Raw genomic sequence first — 23,950 nt, 5'->3', positions numbered from 1 at the left:
GAATAATTAATTAAAGTATGGTGGTTCATGGAAAAACTCTTCATCTTCTGCAGGTTTTCCCTCATCTCAGGCTGAGATACAGTCGAGTGGAAACTTGAACCAACACTTTGGAAAGGCCATGTACTTAAAGCACAATTTGCACCCAGTTTGCCAATTAAATCCAAGTGGAAACTTCACTCCCAAAATTAAAACTGAACAGGTGCCCTGACTATAAACTCAGTAATTAAAGGCTCTTGTCAATGGAAGGGCAGCTGATTTACATTGTACCAGCTTTTAACAGAGGAATATCAAATTGCTATTTATAGTTCTGTGCAGGAAGTAAAAAGAACATCTGCCACAAGCTATAGTCTTTGTTTTTTTATCTTTGGTAGTCTGACTGCTGCATAAAAGTTTGAAATTTGAAAATAAAAAATATTAACTTAGGTACATACATACTTTATATCCTTTATGATATTCCTGACTGGATCGAGCTCAGTAGGTAGTGCACACTTTAGCTAGTTACCAAATGGGAGCATGCTGCAGGCAGGTATGGGAAGCAGGGGTTATCAAGCTCATCTTATGTTCGATGTCCATCTTAATTCGTTAAGCTCATTAACATTCATCCAGGCAGCTCTTTGCCTTATGCAGGTGAAACGAGAGAGCTGCCATCTTTGGGCATAGTTACATTGTGAAGCCAGCCCCGACATAAAGGAAACCCTGAGTTGCTGTATAAATTAAAGTTCATTCCACCTTAAGGATATCAGATGATCAGCTGAGTATTCTGACATTTTCCATTTTTATTTCAGACTTCTGGCAGCTGGTTAACATGTTTAACAATTAATTAGCCACACCATGATCACTGGATTGCGAGTGCTTGCCAATTATCTTTGCGGAATTGAATAGCATAAGCGTTAATGACACATCACTCTCTGACGAACTTAATGCTTTTAATTCATGCTTTGAGAGGGAGAACAATGACATGCCTGCATTAGTCCTCACAGCAACAGATGATTCTGTGATCTCAGTCTCAGACACTGACATCAAGGCATCTTTAAGACAGTAATTCCTCATAACGCATCAGGTGTACCTGAACAGATACTAAAACCTTGCACTCCAACTGGCTGGAATGCTCAGTGACATCCTTAATCTCTCACTTCTGCAGTCTGAGATTCCCACCTGCTTCAAGATGGCATCAACTTACTAATGACTAAAAAATGTTGGGTGAACTGCCTCAATGACTACCATCCAGTACTGCTTATACCCACCATAATGAAGTGCTTCAAGTGGTTAGTTATGGCTTAAGTCAACTCTTGCCTCAGTGAGGACCTGGACCCATTTCAATTTGTCTATTACCACAATTGGTCTGCGGCAAATGCTATGGCGCTAGCTCTCCACTCTGCTTTGGATGGCTGAACAACTGGAAAATGTACATCAGACCTTTGTTCAATGACTACAGCTCATCATTGAATACTATCATCTCCTCAGAAACTATCATCAAGCTCAGAGACTTAGGCATCCATGCCTTCCTCTGCAATTGGATCCTTCCCTTTTTCATTGGGAGATCACAATCAGTCCAGATTGAAAACCTCATCTCCACCTCAATGCCCATCAAAACTGGTGCACGGGAGACTTGGGGATTGAACCTCTGCTCTGCTCTCCATATACGCTCCTACAATTGTGTGGCTAGGCATACAGTAGGTTCAACACCATCTACAAGTGTCTCAATTATACAGCTGTTGTTGGCACATTTGAGGATGATGACAAGGAAGCATGCAGTAGTGAGTTAGGCAATCTGGTTAAATGGTGTCATTGCACCCAGTGTCAACAAGAGTATGGAAGTGATTGTGGACATTAGGAAGTGGAAGCCAGGCAAACCCACACCAACTCTCTCTGAAAGATCTACAGTAGAAAAGGTGAGCAAACTTCAAGTATCTGAATGTCAACTTCTGAAGGATATATCGTATACTCAGCACACAGATGCAGCCATGACGAAGGCTCACTAGCATCTTTACTTTTTTAGAAGTTTGAGGAGATTTGTTATATCATCAAATACTCTGACAAACTTCTACAGATGCACAGAAGAAAACATTCTGACTGGTTGCATTATGGTCTTGTGTGGAAACTCCAATACAAAGTTCTTGACTCAGCCAGTGCTATCATGGGTAGAGCTCTCACCAGCATCAAGGACATCTAGAAGAGGCAATGGCTCAGGAAAGCATCATCTATCATCAGTGGCCCCACCATTCAGGCTATGTGTTTCTTTCATTGCTGCCATCAGCCAGGAGGCACAGGAGCATGAAGACCTACACCTCAAGGTTTAACTACAGCTTCTTTCCCACTGCAATCAAGTGCTTGAACTGACCCGAAAAACCTTGACACTACTTTGGACTATATTTTTCTCTTTTTTTCTCTCTATCTGGCACTAATGTTGTCATTAAAGAAGATTCCTTCTTCACTCCTTAAACTTTTCCACCTTTCACCTCTCAGCTTCTCACTTCATTCCTCTCCCTCACTCACTGTCCGCTTCACCTCGCTTCCTCTGTCAGCTCGTACTCTTGCCCCTCCCCAACTTTCTTATTCTGGGTTCTTTCCCCTTCCTTTTCTAGTCTTTAATAAGGCTTTTGGCTCAAAATGTCAATTTCTCCTTCACAGATCCTGTCTGACCTGCTGAGTTCCTCCAGCATTTTGTATGCGTGGCTCTGTACTTCCATCATCTGCCGAATCTCGTGTTTATGTTGTTGTCATTGCTTGGTTAGAACATGTTTAAGTCGTGTATAATTTACGTTAATTTGTGTTTGTCCTTCTCTTGTAATGTATCCTATTAGTACTATATATTTCTAGTTTTCATGGCATTTACTGTGTGCCCTGTGTCTGTATGCCCATGACAATGATAAACTTGAACTTGTGTGTATTTTGCAGACAGAAGTGTTCAGGAGGAATGACTTCATTAGCAAATGTCTTGCTAAGGTACAATTTTAGCAAGTATTAAGTTAGAGATATAAACTATGTGTAAGCAAGAATAATAGTTTTAAATTGTTTCTACGGAGAGAGGTTACAAGGGACCAAATTGCTCCTTGTACTTGTAGCACAGTCAACATGGGACCTCACATAACTGACAAAACAAGGGAGTGGCCAGTTCTACATCTTGACCACACAAAATCTGTCACTAACGATTAAGGGAGATTACTGTGGAAATAAAGCATGTAATCCAAATGTGTGATGGCACAGCCATATAAACCTCAGCTCAGATTGCCTTTGTTTGTTTTTAAGCAGATGGACTTTTGGCTCAAGTGACTCAAATAGCAGGGAAATGCCATCTGCCAGACTCTTTAAGGCCAATAAAAACAGGAGTGTCTCCCAGGTGTAGGACCAGATGGAGCACTAACTAGATTGACTTCAGAAGCAGGTGGTCACAAGCTACATCTTCAAGCGTAAAACTGTGGATATCCGACAAGGCTCACAAGGCATGTTACACCTGTTCAAAGTAACTTGACTGGTTGTATTGTGGTCCGATACAGCAGTTCAAATGCATGGGAATGTAAGAGGAATGAACTCAGCCCAGATATATCATGGTTCACTGGTTCAATTTCATATCAGAGAATGTATACAGTATACAACCTGACATTCTTACTCTCCGCAGACATTCATGAAAAAGAAGAAAAACCCCAAAGAATGAATGACAGGAAAATGTTACAACCTCAAAGCAACATGCAGAAGCAGCGACAAGTGCATCAGCCCTCCTCCCTCTCCCATCTGCCTCAGCAAAAGCAGAGGCTCCTCCACCATCCACCATGCAAGGAACAGCAAAGACCCCAAAGAGACCATGATCGAAAGTCCATCAGAAACCACTGTTGACCGCATCAGTTCAACGAGCCTCAGGCTCTCTTTCTCAGTATAGCAACACAATGCCCGCGTTAATCACGTTGCACTCCAATGGATGATTCATTTTGTTTTAATTGTGCTCTTTCTTGTATAATTTTGTCTAGTCTATATTTTCCTTATTAATGCTATGTATTTGCAGCTATGTGCCCCTGATGCTACTGCAGGTAGTTTTTTTCACTCTACCTGTGCATACTTTCATTTGTGCCTATGGAAATAAACTGAACTTTCAATTTTATGCTCAATGAGTAAACTGCTATGAAAACATGGAACTGAGATTAACTGTGGCTCCCCACCCCTCTTTCTTACTCTCCCTGTCCTCCTTTTTCCCCTCCCTTCATGGTAGGGAGTCAGTGTCACTAGCATGGCTTGCATTTATTGCCTAACACTAACTGCCCTCGAGGAGGTGGAACTCACTTGACCCACACTTTGGAAACACTGAATGGAGATGAGGGAGGAGGTGTATGGCCAGCTGTAGCTCTTAGGCTGCTTGCAGGGATAAATATCGAGAGGGACAAACGGACAAGGGAATCGCGGGGTAAGTGGTAGGATCCCCCGTAAGTGGAAGTTGTTGAGGATAAATGAGCTAGGGTTTTCTTTTTGGAGCAACGGAGGATGAGAGACGATGATTGAGGTGGATACAATTATGAGAGGCACAGACAGAGTGGACAGCCAGCACCTTTTTTTCCCAGGACAGCAATGGCCAATACCAGAGAACAGCCATGTAAGGTGAGTGATGGGAAGTTTAGGGGAGATGTTAGAAATAGTTTTTTTTACACAGAGAGTCAGTCTTGGGTACTGTTACGTAACCTTGTAACCAGGTAACTTACCAGCAAAGATAGCGGGATCAGCTGAGTCGGATGCTACTATTTTCAAACGTTTTATTCAAAAAGGGGCACAAATGTATGGTTAATACAAAACATTCAGATCGTATACATCGTCAAAACTCAATCTAAAACACCGGTGTAATAATAATCAATCAGAAATAAGCTCTATAGTTGTCTAGGGGTTAATTCTGAGTCCAATTGAAATATAAAGAGTCACTCAGAAGTTTGCAGGCTTTTCCCTTTTGGGAACCGCTGGGGTTTCACGTTGTAGAGATAGAGAGATGGTTGAGAAAGGATAAACACTTGCCTGTTGTCTTTACAGAGCAAATCCTTGGAATCAGGGGAGCAGGCTTCCCCGTTGTTATTTAAAAGCGGTCTTCCGTTGGTTCCAGCCACAGATTCAAAATTTGGAATCTAACGCACGTGGCTTCCTTCAAAATGGCTTCCCGCTCCCACGGGAATCGGTATCGTGCTTCCTTGGTGTCTCCTTGGTGCGTCTGAGGGTTGTCCCCCCCTCAGACCCTCCTTTATACTTCTTCACGGGATCGCAGGTGTCAATCAGGTTGCAGGTGATGCGATCTCTCTCTCAACCAGCCCACTTTGCCCGAGGGCTTTTCACGTGGTCTCCATGAGACAATAGTCAATGTCGCCTTTATTCTGCTTCTCGGGAGAACGTGGTCTTCCGCACGTCTCTCTCTCTTGGGTCAACTGACTAGGGCTCTTGCGATTCTCACAAAGGAGGGGGCCGAGGTCATAACAGTACATACTACCAGGGTAATAATAGAGGATAAAACAATAGGGGCATTTAAGAGGATCTTAGATAGGTGTAAGAAAAATGGAGGTTTATGCACTGTGTATGAGGTAAGGGTTAGATGGATCGTGGATAAGTTTATAAATGTGGGCATAATATCATGGGCTGAAGGTCCCCTGCTGTACTATACTGTTCTATGTGTTATGAGATGTGAACAGGCAGGGAATGGAGGGATACAGGCAGTGTGCAAGCAGATGTACAATTGACTAGAAGCTCAACACTTCTATAAAAATTAGTTTAAGACTGACCAAGTGTTTCAAATGTTCACAGTTGAAATTGGGGTGTCATGGTCAGCACAAACATTGTGGGCTAAAGGGCTTGTCCCTGTCCTTTACTCTTCTATGATCGGTGACCCATTGTTAGGACCTTGCAACACAAGGTCTGAGACAGCATTAGCTGTGTAGTGTGCAGCTAAGATTTACAGACTGCTTTGACCATAGGGGTCCTACCTAATTGCTATACTACAAGAGTGGCTGATTGGTTAATGCCCAACACTCAGGCATATTCAGCCATTAGTTTACAATCATCTAATACTGCTTGACTTTTAAAAACATAGTTTATTTGATGTTAATGCAATTAAACTTAAAACAGTAACAAACCTGTGCATCTTCAAAAGAATACCTCCCTGGATCCTTGACATTTTGACTGGTTATCTCATACGAATGGGAATCCAGATTGATAGCACTGGGTGCCCCAGGAGCAAGAAATTCTTGCCAGGTTTCTTGAACTTTGTCTGGAACTTCCACGAGTGGTCGCTTCTTCAAATCTTCTGCGGCTAACCAAAATCTGAAGATGGAAGGAATGCATAGGAACTTAAAATGCAATAAATAATTAAATTAGCAAATAACTGATTAACAAAGCTAAGCAATATGTCAATAATAATACGAGAAAAATAAAGTGTTAAGAATTTTTTTGAAAGGAAAAAGGAAAAAAAAACCCCTACTAACTGAAACCCCCCCCCAAAAAAAAACCCATTGGGAGCACAACCCGGGAGCTATACATCATACAAGCTTCCATAGAAAAAAAATATCAATCTGCCAACTCAAATCCACTTAAAAAAAATTGGAAGGAAACCATATTAATTAATTCAAATTAAATGATAGTAGCAGGCGAATGAACTCCACCTTTTCTCAAAATCAAATTGAGGATCGAAAGTTCAACTTCTGATTTTCTCCAAACTAAGGCGTAACATCACCTGAGAAAACCATTGTATCAGAGTAGGAGCAGAAACATCTTTCCATTTCAACAAAATAGCCCTTCTGGCCAATAATGTAACAAATGCAATTACATGTTGGTCTGATGGAGAAATACCATGAATATATTGAGGGACTATACCAAATAAAACTGTCAATTTATTAGGTTGTAAATTAATTTTTAAAACTTTAGAAATTGTAGAGAAAATAGACTTCCAAAGATGTTTCAGTATAGAACGTGACCAAAACGTTATGTGTCAATGTGGCTGTCTCGGTTTTACATCTGTCACACTATCAACATTAGAAAACATTTTAGACAGTCTCTCCTTTGTTAAATAGTAACAATGTACAATTTTAAATTGAATTAGAGAGTCATTGGCACAAATCAAAGAAGAGTCAATCAACTTCAAAATCCGCAACCAATCTTCTGTTATCAGGGTCATGTTAAGCTCTCTCTCCCAATCTTGCTTAATCTTAAGTGAAGGGTAATTGTGCTGTTGTAACAATAACTTATAAATTTCCCCAATAAAACCCGTCACTAAAGGGTTATTTGCTAATTTGATTCTTTATTGTATATAATGACATATTGACTTAATGTATCTTTTTTTGTTAATCTTCAATAATAATTAATAAAAAGATTTTTAAATGGAATTTTAAATGCTCTCAAAAGAATACAAATTAAAGGCAGTAATCTTTAATGGACAAGTATAGTCATCACTCCAACAAAGTAGTTGGCAATGATCTGTTAATGATTAAACACTTTCAATGCTGGAATTAATATTTGCCCCCATGTTCAAATGTAGCATGTTCAAACATTACAGGTACATCAGATCCATAATTGTTGCAGAGCACTGAGATTCCAGAGAATTATATACAGTATAGGAAAGGCTATGTATTTACAACATACGTATTTTTTCATGAAACCCGTAATATTAATTTACCGAGGATCCGCATTCTTAAATTACAGAGAATCAATTCCATAAATTTAGTTCTGACTTCTAATGGAATGCCCTACATTTCTTCACATCTTAAAGATCAGTCGTCTTTCACAAAAGAAGTCCATCTCAAACTTATATATTGCTGTTAACTTTGGACAATTTGGTTCATGGATCTCTTGGATCTCAGGGGAGAATGTGAATAAACACAGGTTGACTTCATGGCATGCCAGAGATTATTGGTTTAATGCCATGCACTATGGACAGTTGTCCATGATTAATTGTTTTATGCCCTTGTGTTTCAAACCTTCACAGCTGGATGAACAATGGCTATTTTATTCTATATATAAAACTGTCATGGGTTTAAACACATCTCCAAGTTAGGAGGAGAATGTGTTAATCCTCTCTGTACTATCTACTCTGTCTCATCAGTGATTTTGAAAAAATTTTGATAACCAACCTCGGATTCATGAGCTTTTGGTGCTTACGCAAGAATTTATTCTAGAATATTTATTGTGGAAAAATTATCTCTGTGTTTGCTGTGTCTTCTCCTGTCCAAGCTTGGCAGGGAGCTACATCTCAACATAGGCAAAATGAAGTACAAGTATGTCTTAGACAATACAACATTGCGATCATTTTCCAATGGCATACTTGAGCAATGCACTACCTTTGTGGGATTTCATACCCTTGTATAACAATTCACATAGGTCAAACAGCGCAGAAATTTGTTTTTCTATGCTATCTTTTGTTTTCTCTTGTATACCTAACCAGCCTCCTTTAAATGCTCCTACAATATTCACCTCAATCACTCTCTGCAGTAGCAAAATTTTCTATTAATATTGTAACACTTGTGTAGTGCTTGTCTTATCTCATATGACTGATTGTCACACTCTTTATGAGAAGATCAAATTACATTACACTACACTAGGTGCTCGTGGGCCATCAGAAGCTCTAGGTATTGGAAGAAGGCAGTGAATAGAAAACACACACTTCTATAGGAAAATTTTGTTTATAAAAATACTAGACATACAAAACATTTACATGAGTAAGAACAATTCAAAATTACAACATTTTGTTTAGGTTCCAAATCTCAGATCTCAAACAAAAACCAAATTCCTGTTTAGTTAGAATCAGTGATATTTATTGGAATAACATTTGCTACTCCAATTTCTCTAATTAGATATGGTATTAATCCCCTTTTAAAGGTTTACAGATTAACCTTTCCTTTTTTAATCTCGTTAGTTAGAAAACTAATCGAATTCCAGTTCAAGTCAGTATGTCTATAAATTCAAAAATTATATATCTATACAGCTCAACTCCTTTCACAGCAATTCTCCAACATCACACCTTTTAAACGAAGTAAATCTCATTCACTAATTTATCAAAGTCTTTGCAAAAAACAATCTTTTCCCACAGAAAGTCGAATTCAGATCCTTCGAATGAAAATAAACTTATACATCCAACCGTATTAAGCCCTCTATGTCAAACATTTTGTTCCCACACTTTTTCTGCATCTTGGGTGGCTCGCCATCTTGTTTTGTTGGATGAAATAGTTGATCATCCAGGAAAGTCGATTCACAATATTTAAACAAAAAAAGACCTGACCAAATCCCTTGGTATGATTTAACAGAACTAACTTCCTGTTACATGGGAGAGATCTTGGACACTTGTCTCTGCCGATATTGTCTTGTTACAGCTGTAGCTTCAACAGGTCTTTCATTGCTATCATCTCTCCTCCAGAGGTTTCACCCTGAGGTTTTCAAGTAAGTAAGGTAGAGATACTCAATACTAATTCCATTCTTAACAATTTATATCTTTAGTTTCTAATAGTTTGCTGTGTTTCTCTCACTTTCCTGCGCTGCGTCAGCCATGCCTTGTTCTCTCCCCTCTGCTCCAATTCTTTTTTTTCAAGTTTGGTAAACCTTGTTTTCATCCATCCACAGGCTGAGCTTTCTAACATCATATCTTTGGGTTTAATTAACCTGGGTTACAATATATTCCTTTTTATAGGATTGTGGCATGGCTGACTTTGTGAGCATTACACAAAAAAGGTGGTGGTGAGTTGCCTTCTTGAACCACTGCATTATTTTCTGGTGAAGGTGTTACTGTTGGAGACAGAGTTTCAGAAATTTAGATCCAGACACAGCGAAGGAATGTTGGTATAGGTATTTCCAAGTCAAGATGGTGTACGGCTGGAGGGGAACCTGCAAGTGCTTGAGGTCCTTATACTTCTTGGTGGCAGTAATTATGAATATGGGAGGAGCTGCAGACCTGTAGACCACTGTGAGCTCATGGTGGAAGAAAATAATGTTTAGGCTAATAGATGGGTTGCCAACCAAATGTGCTGCTCTGTCCTCTGTAATGTTGAACTTATTTGGTGTTTTGTAGTGATAATCAGGTAGGCAAGAGGAGATTAGACATCATGCTCTCAAATATGTATCTTAATTACGGTGGAAAGACATTGAGATTTCAGGAAATGAATGACTTGCTAGAGGATATCTAGTCCTTGAGGTACTCTTGTAGTAACAATATTAAGGTGTTGAGCTTCTAGTCAATAGTGCCCACCATGATGTAGAAGGCAATTCCAGAAATAAGAGCAACACACACAAAATGCTGGTGGAATGCAGCAGGCCAGGCAGCATCTATAGGAAGAAGCACTGTCGACATTTCGGGCCAAGACCCTTCGTCAGGACTAACTGAAAGAAAAGATAGTAAGAGATTTGAAAGTAGGAGGGGGAGGGGGAAATCTGAACTGATAGGAGAAGACCGAAGGGGGTCGGGTGAAGCTAAGAGCTGGAAAGGTGATTGGCAAAAGGGATACAGAGCTGGAGAAGGGAAAGGATCATGGGATGGGAGGACTAGGGAGAAGGAAAGAGGAGGAGAGCACCAGAGGGAGATGGAGAACAGGCAGAGTGATGGGCAGAGAGATAAAAAAAGGGGGGGGAATAAATAAATCAGGGATGGGGTAAGAAGGAGAGGAGGGGCATTAACCGAAGTTAGAGAAGTCAATGTTCATGCCATCAGGTTGGAGGCTACCCAGATGGTATATAAGGTGTTGTTCCTCCAACATGAATGTGGCTTCAACTTGACAGTAGAGGAGGCCATGGATAGACATATCAGAATGGGAATGGGATGTGGAATTAATCTCATGCCATCAGGTTGGAGGCTCTCAAAACTTTCTTGCAGCAGATAGTTCATTGTTTGACACTTCTATGGCATAAAAGTTACTAAATATTTATCAACCTTTGTCCATTGTCAGTTACTCTCTGTTATTTCTTGATATCATGTGGAATGAATCAAACTGGGTGAAGCCTGACTACCCCAACCCATTATTCTCCTCTACCTCCTACCTTGCTTCCACTTAAACATATTTATGCTGCTTGCTTGAATCACTCTAAACTGCAGAGTTTCACATTCCTTTGCTCCTTTGGCAAAGAATTTTCTTCAGAAACCTGTGCTTTATTTTCTCTTGACTACTTTAAGTTGCTGACCTCCATTTAGTGCATACTCTCATTATATCTACATAGATAAAACTTTATAAAGTTCTACAGATCAGGACCCCTTGGTCTTCCCTTTTTATCTGAAAAGAGATTAACTGTTTACATTCTCCCCGAGGTGAAATTTTGCTGTCTGGCATCATTGCAAACTGTTACACACCTTCCAGTAAGTCTAATTCTGCTTTTACCAAACAGCAACCTGACCTATACAGCTTGCCTGAGTAATGAATGATTCCGTTTTTACAAATGTCCATAAATTGTTTTGTCCATAGCTCAGAAAATACACAAAAATCACTGGATATGGTAACCATTCTACCATAGTATTGTAACAAATGGTATCAAAATCTCATAAGACTGGTTTGAAAGAACAATTGTTAAAGGTGGAGAGAGGAGACTAGTTCTGCTAATCATAGGAATAAACATGTAAGTACAGTAATCCAGACTTTAGAATTTAATAATATAGTGAGAGCTCATAGTTATGTATGGGGTTCATATTGTCATGCATTTTTCATGTGGGAAAGACCTGTACAAAATTTCCAAATGTTATCTAAGCAAGATTCAGTTCAAGTTGATCATTTCACTTCTACAACTTTATTCACTCAGAAATATATACTAAAGCTCATTTTATTTCTTATTATTTAAGGTTTTAAGGAGGCAAAACGTAATTGTTTGCATTCACGTCCTCAAGATGTATTCTGCTTCTCAATGCAGTTTTAATTCCACATTTTCAACAACTGCTTTCCTACTAATGAAGTTTTGATTCCAAAATCCATCTTGTAACTTAGAGTGGAGTAATAATGGTGCTAAATGGCGACTCCTTTGCTCGCATCTTCAGAAACAACTCCACTTTCATCTTTAATAATCTTTAGTTTTCCCTTCAGGGTTCTGTTGAAGTCCCTGACCTGGACTTATGCGCTAACTTTGGTTCTTTGCAGGAATGGGACCCGTTCTGGGGTTTCACAACCGGCCATTGTTCGGCACATTGTTGCTTGCTGCCACTTATGTGTGGGAGGGACTTTGGGATTCTAACATTTAAATGTTGTTTATTCTTTGGGGCACTCCTCTGTTTAAGTAGATGGTTGTGAAGAAAAAGCATTTCAGGATGTGTATCGTATATATTTCTCTGACATTAAATTGAACCTTTGAATCTTTGAATTAAGGTCAAATATGTCACAGATCGTTCTGCCCTTTATATATATATATATACAGTATCTTGACCCCAAATCTTTCAGTAATTCTGATTTTGTTCATAAAACAAAATGTCTCTTAATGAAATTTACATAACTATACAGGGAAAATGAAGGGAAATATGTCTGGTGCAAATGACAAAGGATATTTGGATAGCAGTCAGCACTACTTTGATATTAATGCTGAAAAGAAATGGACAGATTTTTCTATTTAGTAGCAATTAGCACAAGTTGACACATCAAATAGAGTTTTGAGAAGATCTGCTTGCATTTCAGTCCATTTGCAATGTGAATACCATTGGTAAAGACATTGGTTGAAATTTCCATTCGTGAACATAATGAAACTAGAAACCTTTGATCATGGATAGCATTTTGTTACATCAAGGCACTGGTCTAAATTTTGATATCAGTATTGAGCCTTATACAGTAAGTGGTTTCTTATTTGTTAAATAGACAAACATGAACTTTTGCAGTTATTAAATAATTGAACAATTCATTGGATTTTCATTAGTTAGCTTGCTAACAGGATAGATCAACATTTAAATGCTTTCACTTAAGTGGTAGTTCTTTGATTTTTGTAAATATATTAATTATAATAATACCCTCCAAAACTTAAGCCCTCTCTAGTTTATTTCATATTTTGACCGAAAAGTAAACATACAATTATAATAGGGTGCACAGAAAGAGAAACTAGAGCTTAGGAGAACATTTTCTCAGATCATTCCAATATTTAAACTAGCAATCACATACAATTTTGGCTAGATAGTCATCTAGCAGTGGTACAGTTAGTGGAGCTGCTGCCTCAAAGGCTCAGAGGCCTGGGTTCTATCCTAAATTCCCACCCTGTCTGTGTGGAGTTTGCACATTCTCAGTGAAACCACGTAGGTTACCCTGTGGGTGCTCTGGTTTTCTCCCATATCCTAAAGACGTGCAAGTCGGTAGGTTCATTGATAGTAATATCCAAAATTCTTAAGAGGTCTGAAAGGACAGATGTGGAGATGATGTTTCCCCTGGTTGCAGTGTTGAGAACCAGCAGTCATTGTCTCAAAGCAAGGGACTGACCATTTGGGGGTAGAGGTGAGAAGAAAGTTATTCACCTAAAGGGCAGTAAACCTTGGAAGTTGTTACCCAGGAGAGACTACAGGACCATAAGACATAGGACTAGAATTAGGCTATTTCAACTATCAAGTATGCTCTGCCATTCCATCATGGCTGATTTATTATCACTCTCAACCTCATTTTCCTGCCTTCCCCCTGTAACCATGACACCCTTACTGAGGGTCATATGCAAACAGAAGCTTTTCACTGTGTCTCAGTACATGTGACAATAACAAACCAATTACCAAATAGACCCCACTCCATCATTTGTCACGTGCCCTCATTATTTGCCTGGGTGGCTGCCCCTTCTGCTGCTTTATCATCAAGACAGCTCTGTATTGAACTTTTTAACACCATTCAGTTTGACCCCACCTCAACTGCCCTTTAGTACCCAGATATTCAGGGAAATCCTCCCAGATGACTGAAGTTAGAGCTTATTATTAATAACCTGAAAGAACCAAATATTACATTGACTTTCAAAAGCATTTTAATACCACAGGAACAAAAGTGACTGGACAGGGTGGGACTTTTTCCCCCAAAAGGACTGAGGGCTGACCTTACAGAGGTATATGAAATCATGAAGGAGGATGATCAGTCTTTTTCCCCAGAGTAGGGGTGTCTAAAACTAGAGGGCAGATGTTTAAGGTGACAGGTGGAAGTTTTAAAGGGAACCTGAGAGCAAGTTTTTCAGACAGAGAAAGGTGGGGATGTGGAATGAGCTGCCAAAAAAAGCTGTAGAGATATGTACAATATTTAACATACTTCTGGGCAGGTACACAGATAGGAAATGTTTTTAGAGGGATATGGGATAAATGCAGGTATTTTCTTGGCAGCACAGGTGTGATGAGCATGTGTCGGTGTGGGAGACCTACAGGATGTTGAGAAAGATAGAGAGACAGAGGATAAAAGCAGATTCAAGCAAGGCCAGTCTTAATGGGCTGCACAGGCACAGAATGTATTGGTGTCAGAGGCCTAACAAAGATTGGAGTGTGAGTATAAAAAGCGTAGGATTGGGTAGATCTGCTTGTTTTGGTGGCTCAGGCACAAGGAATGTGAGTATTTGTGTCAGAGCCCTATGGAAGTCAGGAGAGAGAGGACAAAAGAAGCAGATTTGGGCAAGGCTGGCCTTTTTGGGCTACACAGGCACAGACTTTGTCAGCGTCAGAGGCCTAAACTCAGCTGCAAATAAAAGCAGGGTAGGCTCAAGTGGAGCTGTCATTGTCGGAGTGTGTCAGTGATAGGGTGTGAAGGCTTTGGCTTAACAGGCTTCAGCGTGAACAGACGGAGGCACAGTTAAGAAGAGGTGAGCCTGGTTTTTCATTCGTACAGGGTAGTCAGGATGGAATGCTCCTCCTGCCTGATGTGGGAATTCGGGACACCTGATGGTTTCCCCTGATGACTACATCTGCGGGAACTGCTCTCAACTTCAGCGCCAGACTGATCGGATCAAGGAGTTGGATATACTCAAGATCATCAGGGAGCTGAAGATATTATAGATGAGACTTTTGAAGAGGAGGTCACATCCAGAGAGCAGGGTTCGGAGAGTAGATGGGTGACCACCAGGAGAGGTAAGGGGATTAGGAAGTCACTGCAGGGTTCCTCCGTGGCCGTTCTCCCTCAGCAACGTATACCTCTTTATATACTATTGGGCAGGGATGACCCATTACAGCAGAGCAGCAGCAGCCAGGCTGGTGATAATGTGGCTGGCTCTGATGCTCCACAGGGAAGGGTAAAGTCAGGCAGTGTGGTAGGTACAGGGAACTCGATAGGGGGACAGAAAGGAGATTCTGTGGGGCAACAGAGACACCAGGATGGTGTGTTGCCTCTCAGTTGCTAGGGTACGGGATGTATCAGAGTGTCTGCAAGATATTCTCAAGGAGGAGACGGGACAGCCAGAGATCATGATGCATTTTGGTATCAATTACATGGATAGAAAAGAGGAAGAGGTCCTATGCAGTGAGTGTATAGAGTTAGGAAAGAGGCTGAAGAGAAGGACCTCCAAGGTTGCAATCTTCAGATTACTCCCTGTGCTGCGGGCTAGCACAGGCAAGAATGGGGTGATAGCACGGATGAATGAGTGGCTGAGGAGATGGTACAGGGAACCAGTGGTTGAAGGGATTTATTCAAGCTGGATGTCTGTAATTAGTGGAATTCTGCAGGAATGTGCGCTGGGACCCCTGCTGCTAAATAAATGACCTTGATGAAAATGTAGATGGCTGAGTAGTATGTTTGTGGACAATACCAATACTGGTGGAGTTGTGGATAAGGTAGAAAATTGGCACAGAGTACAGCATGATATAGATCACTTGCAGATTGGGCTGAGAAATGGCAGATGGAGTTTAACCCAGATAAATGTGAGGTGACAGTACACTGTTAAGGGCAAGACCTTTAACAGTGTTGCTGGGCATAGAGATCTTGGGATCCAACTTCATAGTTCCTTGAAACTGGCTACACAGGTCAATAAGGTGGTTAAGGAGGTTTACGGAATGCTTGCTTTTATTAGTCGAGGAATGAATTCACAAGTCAGGAGGTTATGTTGCAACTTTATAAAAATCTGGTTAGGTCACATCTGGAGTATTGCTTATAGTTCTTGTCTTCCCAGTCTAGGAAGGATTTTGAGGCTTTAGAGAGGGTGCAGAAGAGGTTTATCAGGATGCTGTTTGGTTTAGAGGGCATATGCTAACATGAGAGATAGGATAAACTTTGGCTGTTTTCTCTGGTGCTCCAGAGTTTAGGGGAGATTGGTAGAGGTTTATAAGATTATAAGAGGCATAGATAGAGTGGACAGACAGTATCTCTTTCTGAGGGTAGAAACATCTAATACCAGAGGGCAAACATTGAAGGTGTGAGGGGGTAGGATCAAGGGGGATGTGAGGGGTAGGTTTTTGACTCAGAGAGTCGTAGATGCCTGGAAGGTGCTGCCTGGTATGGTGGTCGATAGAGGTTTCTAAGAGATATTTGGATAGGCACATGGATGTAAGGAAGCTGGAGGGAAATGGACATGGTGTAGTTAGGAGGGATTAGTCTTTGGGTGTTTTTGATTTGCTTTCTAGCTGGTTCAATACAATGTCGTGGGCTGAATGATCTGTTTCTGTGTTGTACTGTTCGATGTTCTATGTTCTAAATAAGACCATCTCAGGTAGACTCATTTGTTAGCATGGCGAGTTGGAGAGTTTCTATACTGTATCAAACTATGACTCTAAGAATAAAGAATATCATTTTAGCTATACATCCATACAAATATATCATTCAAGAAACATGATTCAGAGTAAGCAGGGCTAATTGGCTATAAAGAATTTCATTCAAGTTCATCTTCTTTGCACCTGATGTTCATAGATGAGCACTTTTCAAAAGAATCAGGAGACACCGAATCCTAAACAGGGCTTGGGCAGAAGAGGAGGAATTTCTTCTCACAGAATGTTTTGAAGCTTTGGAAATATGCCTCCCCAATGTGGATGCTGAATCATGAAGTCTCTTCAAGATTGTTACAGATATTTGCACTTCGCAGGAGTCAATAGCTATGAAGATTGGGCAGGAAAAGTGAAGTTGAGGCCTTGATCAGACCAGCCATAGTCATAGTGAAAGGTGAGCTGAACTGGGAGGCTATAAATAAGATCTGAGAGGTATAATTAGGCATTTAGCAAGGAAAAGTAGAAAGAAGTTAGGTTTAAGCAGAGCGGCCATTGTGTAAATGGGCCAGTGTTAAAGTGGAGAGTTCAGGCTTTGGCTCTGAGAGGCTTTGTGAGGAGAGGCAAATGTTGCAGTTAGAGTTTTTGGTTTATACTTTCTTTCTTCTTTCTTATCACACAGATAGAGCAGCGGGGATGCCAGGCAGGATAGTAGAATACTCCTCTTGTGGGATGTGAGAAGGCAGGGAGACCTCCAGTGTTCCTGATGACTATACCTGCAAGAAGTGTTTCCAGCTGCAGCTTCTTTCAGATCATGTTTAGATGAACTCATTCGGGAGGTTGAGGGGTTGATCGACAGGTCATATAGGGAGGTAGTTACACAGAAGGGGCAGGGCACAGGCAACTGGGTGACTGTCAGGGAATAGGAAGATGGTGCAGAGTACCCCTGTGGTCATTCCTCTCAACAACGTGTATACTACGTTAGATACTGTTGGGGGAGGGGGAAATAACCTAACAGAGGTAAGCCACAGTGGTCAGGACTCTGGCACTGAGTCTAGCTCTTTGACTGAGAAGGCGAGGGGAGAGAAGAGGAGGCAGTAGAGGAGCAGACAGGATCCAGGGATGTGTCTTGGATCAGGTCTACAGCAGAAGGGAGAGTGAGCAGCCAGAAGTTGTGGTACACGTTGGTACCAATGACACACATAGCAAAAGGAAGGAGGTCCTAAACAGAGTTAGACAGAAAGCTGAAAAGTAGAACCCCCAAGATAGTAATCTCTGGATTGCTGCCGGCTCAGATGTCATGAGGGTAAGAATAGGATGATCTGGCAAATGAATACATGGCTGAGGAACTGGAGCAGGGGGGGCAGGGTTTCAGATTTCTGGATCATTGGGATCTTTTCTTGAGAAGTATGACATGTACAAAAAGGACAGGAAACACCAGAACCCGAGAAGGACCAATAACCTTGCAGGCAGGTTTGCTAAAGCTATTGGGGAGGGTGGAGCTGTTGGATGATATGACGTGGGCATCATTGAGTTGTGGCTTAAAGAAGATCATAGTTGGGAACTTAACATCCAAGGATACATGTATTGAAAAGAAAGGCTGGTAGGCAGCGGAGGTGAGGTTGGTGTGTTGGTAAAGGAATTAAATTAAATCCTTAGAATGATATGGCTTAGGATTGAAAGATGTAGAATCCTTGTGAGTAGAGTTAAGAAACTGCGAGGGTAAAAAGATCATGATGGGATTTATATACAGGCCTTCAAACAGTAACCAAGATGTGGGGTACAAATAATAATGGGAGGTAGAAAATGCATATAAAAAGGCAATGCCACGATAGTCATGGGGTATTTCAATATGCAGGAAGATTGGGAAAATCTAATTGGTTCTGGATCTGAAGAGATAGAATTTGTAGAATATCTACAAGATGATTTTAAAATCAGCTTGTGGTTGAGCCCAGTAGGGGAAAGGCAACTCTGGATTGGGTGCTATGTAATGAATCATATTTGATTAGAGAGCTTAATGTGGAGAAACTGTTATGAGACAGTGATCAAAACTTGATAGAATTCGTGAATACACTCTTCTCAGTCTTCCAGCTGGGTATACACATCAATTATAACCGATGTTTTGAAGACAAGCTATGAAGATGGAGGAGTTTGTCATCAAAACATTGGTTATAATTGCTGCCTGTACCTGGCTGGAAACCCAATAAGAGTTTATTCATCATTTATGCCGGGAAAGCACTAATCCTTTTTCATGATAGAATTCATCCTGCAGTTTGAAAGCGAGAACATAAAGTCAGATTTATTGGTATTACAGTGGAGTAAAGAGGCTTGAGATTGGAGCTGGCCAAAGTTGATTGGAAAGGTACAATAGCAGGGATGATGGTAAAACAAAATAGCAGGGGTGATGGATGTAATTTCTGTGGGCAGTTCAGAAGATGCAAGATACATAACATCCCAAAGATGAAAAAGTATTCTAAAGGGAGGATAACATAACCATGGCTAACAAGGGAAGCCAAAGACAGCATAAAAGCAAAAGAGAGGGCATGTACTACAGCAAAAATTAGTGGGAAGTTAGACAATTGGGAAGCTTTTAAAAACCAACAAAGGGCAATTTAAAAAGCCATAAGGAAAGAATGGGTGAAATATGATGCTAAGGTAGCTAATAATATCAGAAGATACCAATTGTTTTTTTGAGATATATATCTCCCGTCCCATGATCCTTTTCCTTCTCCAGTTCTGTATCCCTTTTACCAATCACCTTTCCGGCTCTCAGCTTCACCCCACCCCCTCTGGTCTTCTCCTATCATTTCGCATTTTCCTCTCCCCCTCCTACTTTCAAATCTCTTACTATCTTTCCTTTCAGTTAGTCCTGACGAAGGGTCTCGGCCCGAAATGTCAACAGTGTTTCTCCCTATAGATGCTGCCTGGCTTGCTTTTTGTGATGATTATGGGCATAAATTGTAAATAAGGTTATCTGGTCAATGAGTGAATGGGAGAAGTTTGAGAGTGAGAACATGGACAAAAATGTAGGAATTGTGAAATACAGAGCAGGACTATGTATCTAGCAGGTCAGGCTAAGCAAATCCTCTAAGATGAGTTACACATACACACAAAGTGCTGGAGGAAATCAACAAGTCAGGAAGTACACATGGACAGGGTTAAGCAGTCAATGTTTCAGGCTGAGACTCTTCATTAGGACTGAAAAGGATGAGGGAAGAAGTCAGAATAAGAAGGTGGGCAGAGAAGTAGGAGTACAAGCTAGCAGGTGACAGGTCAGACCAGGTGGAGGGGAAGGGGGGAGGGGAGAGTAAGTAAGAAGCTGGGAAACGATAGATGGAAAAGGTGATGGGCCGAAGAAGAGGGAATTTGATAGGAAGCGGAGGAGAGGAGAGGATAGGAGAGAGAACTAGAAGAGCTAACCTCATGGAAGGGATGACTAATATAGGCTGAGAAATCAAGGGACCCGAAGCTGGACAGTTCATTATAAGTCTGTAAGTCTACAGCATGTCCAGTTAGAAGATGTGGTGTGGTTCCTCAAGCTTGTGTTGGACTTTATTACAAGGCCACTGACCGAGAGGACAGCAGGATGGAGGACACAAGTGGCAGGCAATAGGAAGCTCTGGGTGACCCATGTGGACCCAACACAGCGGTCCATGAAACAGTGACACAAATTATGTTCAGTTCTCCAAATAGAGAGGAATCAACATTAACACTGAATGCAGTCTACTAGATCTAAGATCATAAGACATAGGAGCAGAATGAGGCCACTCAACCCATTGACTTTTCTCCATCATAGCTGATTTATTATCCCTCTCAACCCCATTTTCCCTGTAACCTTTCACACTCTGACTACCTAAGAATGTATAAAACACTGCTTTAAATATACTCAATGATTACATACTCATGCCCTCTTCTCATTGTTACCATCAGGTGGGAGGTACAGAAGCCTGAAGGCACACACTCAGTAATTCAGGAACAGCTTCTTCCTCTCTGCCAACCGATTTCTAAATGGACATTGAACCCATGAACACTAGCTCACTTTTTTTTAAAGATTATTTCTGCTTTTGCACTATTTTTAATTTAACTATTTAATATACATACATACACTTACTGTAATTGATTGACCTATTTTTTAATATATGTATCATGTATTGCATTGTACTGCTGCCGCTAAGTTAACACATTTCAGGACACACATCGGCGATTTAGTAAACCTGATTCTGATTCTGATTTGGCATCCACCAACAGTGACAATGAATTTCACAGATTCACAACCCAATGACTAAAGAAATTCCTTTTCACCTCTGTTCTAAACGGATGCCCCCTATTCTGAGGCTGATCCCCCTGGTCCTAGACTCCCCCACTGTAGTTAACATCCTCTCCATTTAGGTCTTTCAATATTTGATAGGTTTCACTGAGATCCCCCCCAACCCTTCTAAACTCCTGAGAGTAAAGGACCAGAGCCATCAAGCGCTCCTCATATGTTAACCATTTCATCCCCAGAATCATTCTTGTGAAACTCCTCTGGATCTTCTCCAATGCTAGTACATTTTTTCTGAGATAAGGGGCCCAAAGCTGCCCACAATACTCCAAGTGTGGTCTGACTAATGCTCTATAAAGCCTCAGCATCACATCCAACTTATATTCTAGGCCTCTCAAATTGAATGCTTACATTGCATTTGCCTTCCTTACCACCGACTCACCCTGCAAGTTAACCTTTAGGGAATCCTGCACGAGGACTCCCAAGTCCCTTTGCATCTCTGAGTTTTGAATTTTCTCTCCATTTAGAAAACAGCCTACACCATGATACCTTCTAAAGTACATGACCATACAGTTCCCTACACCGTATTCCATTAGCCCACTCTTCCCATCTGTTCAAGTCATTCTGCAGACTCCCTGCTTCCTCACCACTACCTGCCCCTCTACATACCCTTGTATCATCTACAGACTTCTCCATTAAGCCAACAATTCTGTCATCCAAATCGTCGACATATAACGCAAAAAGAATTGGTCTCAATAAGCACCACTAGTCACCAGCAGCCAACCAAAATAGGACCCCTTAATTCCGTCTCTTGCCTCAATCTTCTATCCATGCTAGTATCATTCCTGTAAAACTATGGACTCTTATCTTTTTAAACATCCTCATGTATTGCACCTTGTCGAAGGCCTTCTGAAAATCGAAGTAAACAAGATCCATCGACTCTCCTTTTTCTATTCTGCCTGTTATTTTTTCATAGAATTCCAACAGATTTATCAGACAGGATTTCTGTTTAAGGACTTTGGTCTGCTTTAACATGTGGTTCCAAGTACCCTGAAACCTCATCCTTAATAATGGACTTGAACATCTTTCCAACCACTGAAGTTAGGCCAACTGGACTGTAATTTCCTTTCTTCTGCTTCCTTCACTACTTAAAGATGGAGTGACACTTGCAATTTTCATTTTCAGAATCTAGTGATTCTTGAAAGATCATTACTAATGTCTATACAATCACTTCTCCTTCTGACCTCTGAGGTGTAGTTCATCTGGTCTATTTCTTTGTTTCCCATTATTATCTCTCCAGAGTAATTTTCCAACAGTCCAATATCCACTCTCACCTCTCTTTTACTGTTCATATATGTCAAAAAACTGTAGGTAACCTCTTTGATATTATTGGCTAGCTTAGCTTCATATTTCCTCCTTTTCCTCCTTATGGGTTTTTTAGTTGCATTCTGTTGGTTTTTAAAAGCTTCCCAATCTTCTAACTTCCCACTAATTTTTGCTACTATATGCCCTCTCTTTTGCTTTAATGCTGTCTTTGACTTCCCTTGTCAGCCATGGTTGTGTTATCATCCCTTTAGAATACTTCACCTTTGGGATGTATTTATCCAGAAACTTCCAGATTACCCACAGAAACTCCAGCCATTGCTATTTTGCTGTCATCCCTGCCATTATCCCCATCCAATCAACTCTCTCCAACTCCAGCCTCATTCCTCTGTAATTCCCTTTCCCCACTGTAAGACCATAAGACATAGCAGGAGAATTAGGCCATTTGGTCCATTGAGTCTGCTCTGCCATTCAATCACGGTTGATCCTTTTTCCCCCTCCTCAGCCCCACTCTCCGGCATTCTCCCCGTAACCTTTGATGTCACGTCCAATCAAGCTCTGCCTTAAAGATACCCAACAATCTGGCCTCCACAGCTGCCTGTGGTAACAAATTCCACAAATTTACCACCCTCTGGCTAAAGAAATTTCTCTGCATCTCTGTTCTAAATGGACACCTCTGTAATATTGTTACTTCTGATTTTATCTTCTCCCTCTCAAACTTCGGGGTGAATTCTATCATATTATGATCATTGGCTTCTAAGATTTTCTTTACCTTCAGCTCCCTAATCAAATCTGGTTCATTACACAACATTTAATCCAGAATTGCCTTTCCCCTAGTGGGCTCAACCACAAGCTGCTCTAAAATGGCATCTCGCAGGCATTTTACAAATTCCCTCTCTCGGAATCTAGCATCATCCTAATTTTCCCAATACATCTGCATATCGAAATCCTTCAGGACTATTGTCCTTATTATGTGCCTTTTCTATTTCCTGTTGAAATTTATATCCCACATCCTGTCTACTTCTTGGGGACCTGTATACAACTCCCATCATGGTCTTTTTCCCCTTGCAGTTTCTTTACTAGTCTACACAGAAACATTCTACATCTTCCAATCCTACGTCACCTCTACGAGTGTTTGATTTCACTTTTTACCAACAGAGCCACACCACCCCCTCTGCTTAATTGCCTGTCATTTTGATATAAGGTGTATCCTTGGATGTTAAACTTACAACTATGATCTTTCAGCCATGACTCAATGATGCCCACAATATAATACCTGTCAATCTCTAACTGCGCTACAATATGATCTACCTTATTCCATATACTGCATGCATTCATATATAACACCTTCAGTCCTGTATCCTTCTTGCTTTTGCTCCCATGTCATACTTAACTCATCCCACTGACAGCAATTGTGCCCTATCATCTGCCAGGAGAAGCGTAAGTTTGACCTCTCTGGAAGAGAGGTCTCGGCCTGACCTGCACAGCAGTCTATGTTCTCACTGAATAACTGTTCCCATTGACCAGATAACCTTCTTCATCCCAATGGTCACCCTGGGGTTTATCCTAGAGGCATCACCCCTCCTTTATCCTTACTGCAGTTTAACAGGTTTCTTCTGTCTCCTTCCCTGTTCTGATGAAGTCTCCAACCCTAAGCGTTAATTCTGGTTCCCCTTCCTACAGATATAGCCTGATCTGCCGTGTGCTTCCAACATTTTCTGTTTTTATTATTGATGTTCCTGCTCCTCCATTTAGCTCCATGTCTAATATTTCAAGACACTGATACAGGCTTGCTTCAATCACTATTTCTGCAGATGTTTTCCATAGCCTCA

General features: G+C 40.8%; 1 protein-coding gene across 2 annotated transcripts in view; it reads right to left on the bottom strand.

Moving 5' to 3' along the window:
• Nucleotides 1-23,950, bottom strand: part of LOC140725163 (regulator of G-protein signaling 6-like) — a 573,527-nt gene that overhangs the window by 25,083 nt on the left and 524,494 nt on the right. For both annotated transcript variants that reach the window (XM_073040261.1, XM_073040262.1), the window contains exon 15: nt 6,096-6,282. In XM_073040261.1, coding sequence (XP_072896362.1) covers nt 6,096-6,282 — 187 coding nt within the window. The remainder of the gene's footprint in view (nt 1-6,095; nt 6,283-23,950) is intronic.

The sequence above is a fragment of the Hemitrygon akajei genome, chromosome 3, assembly GCF_048418815.1.
Source record: "Hemitrygon akajei chromosome 3, sHemAka1.3, whole genome shotgun sequence".
Taxonomy (NCBI): Eukaryota; Metazoa; Chordata; class Chondrichthyes; order Myliobatiformes; family Dasyatidae; genus Hemitrygon; species Hemitrygon akajei.
Note: the sequence above shows the minus strand (reverse complement) of the source record. Positions and strands in the feature narration are given on the sequence as shown.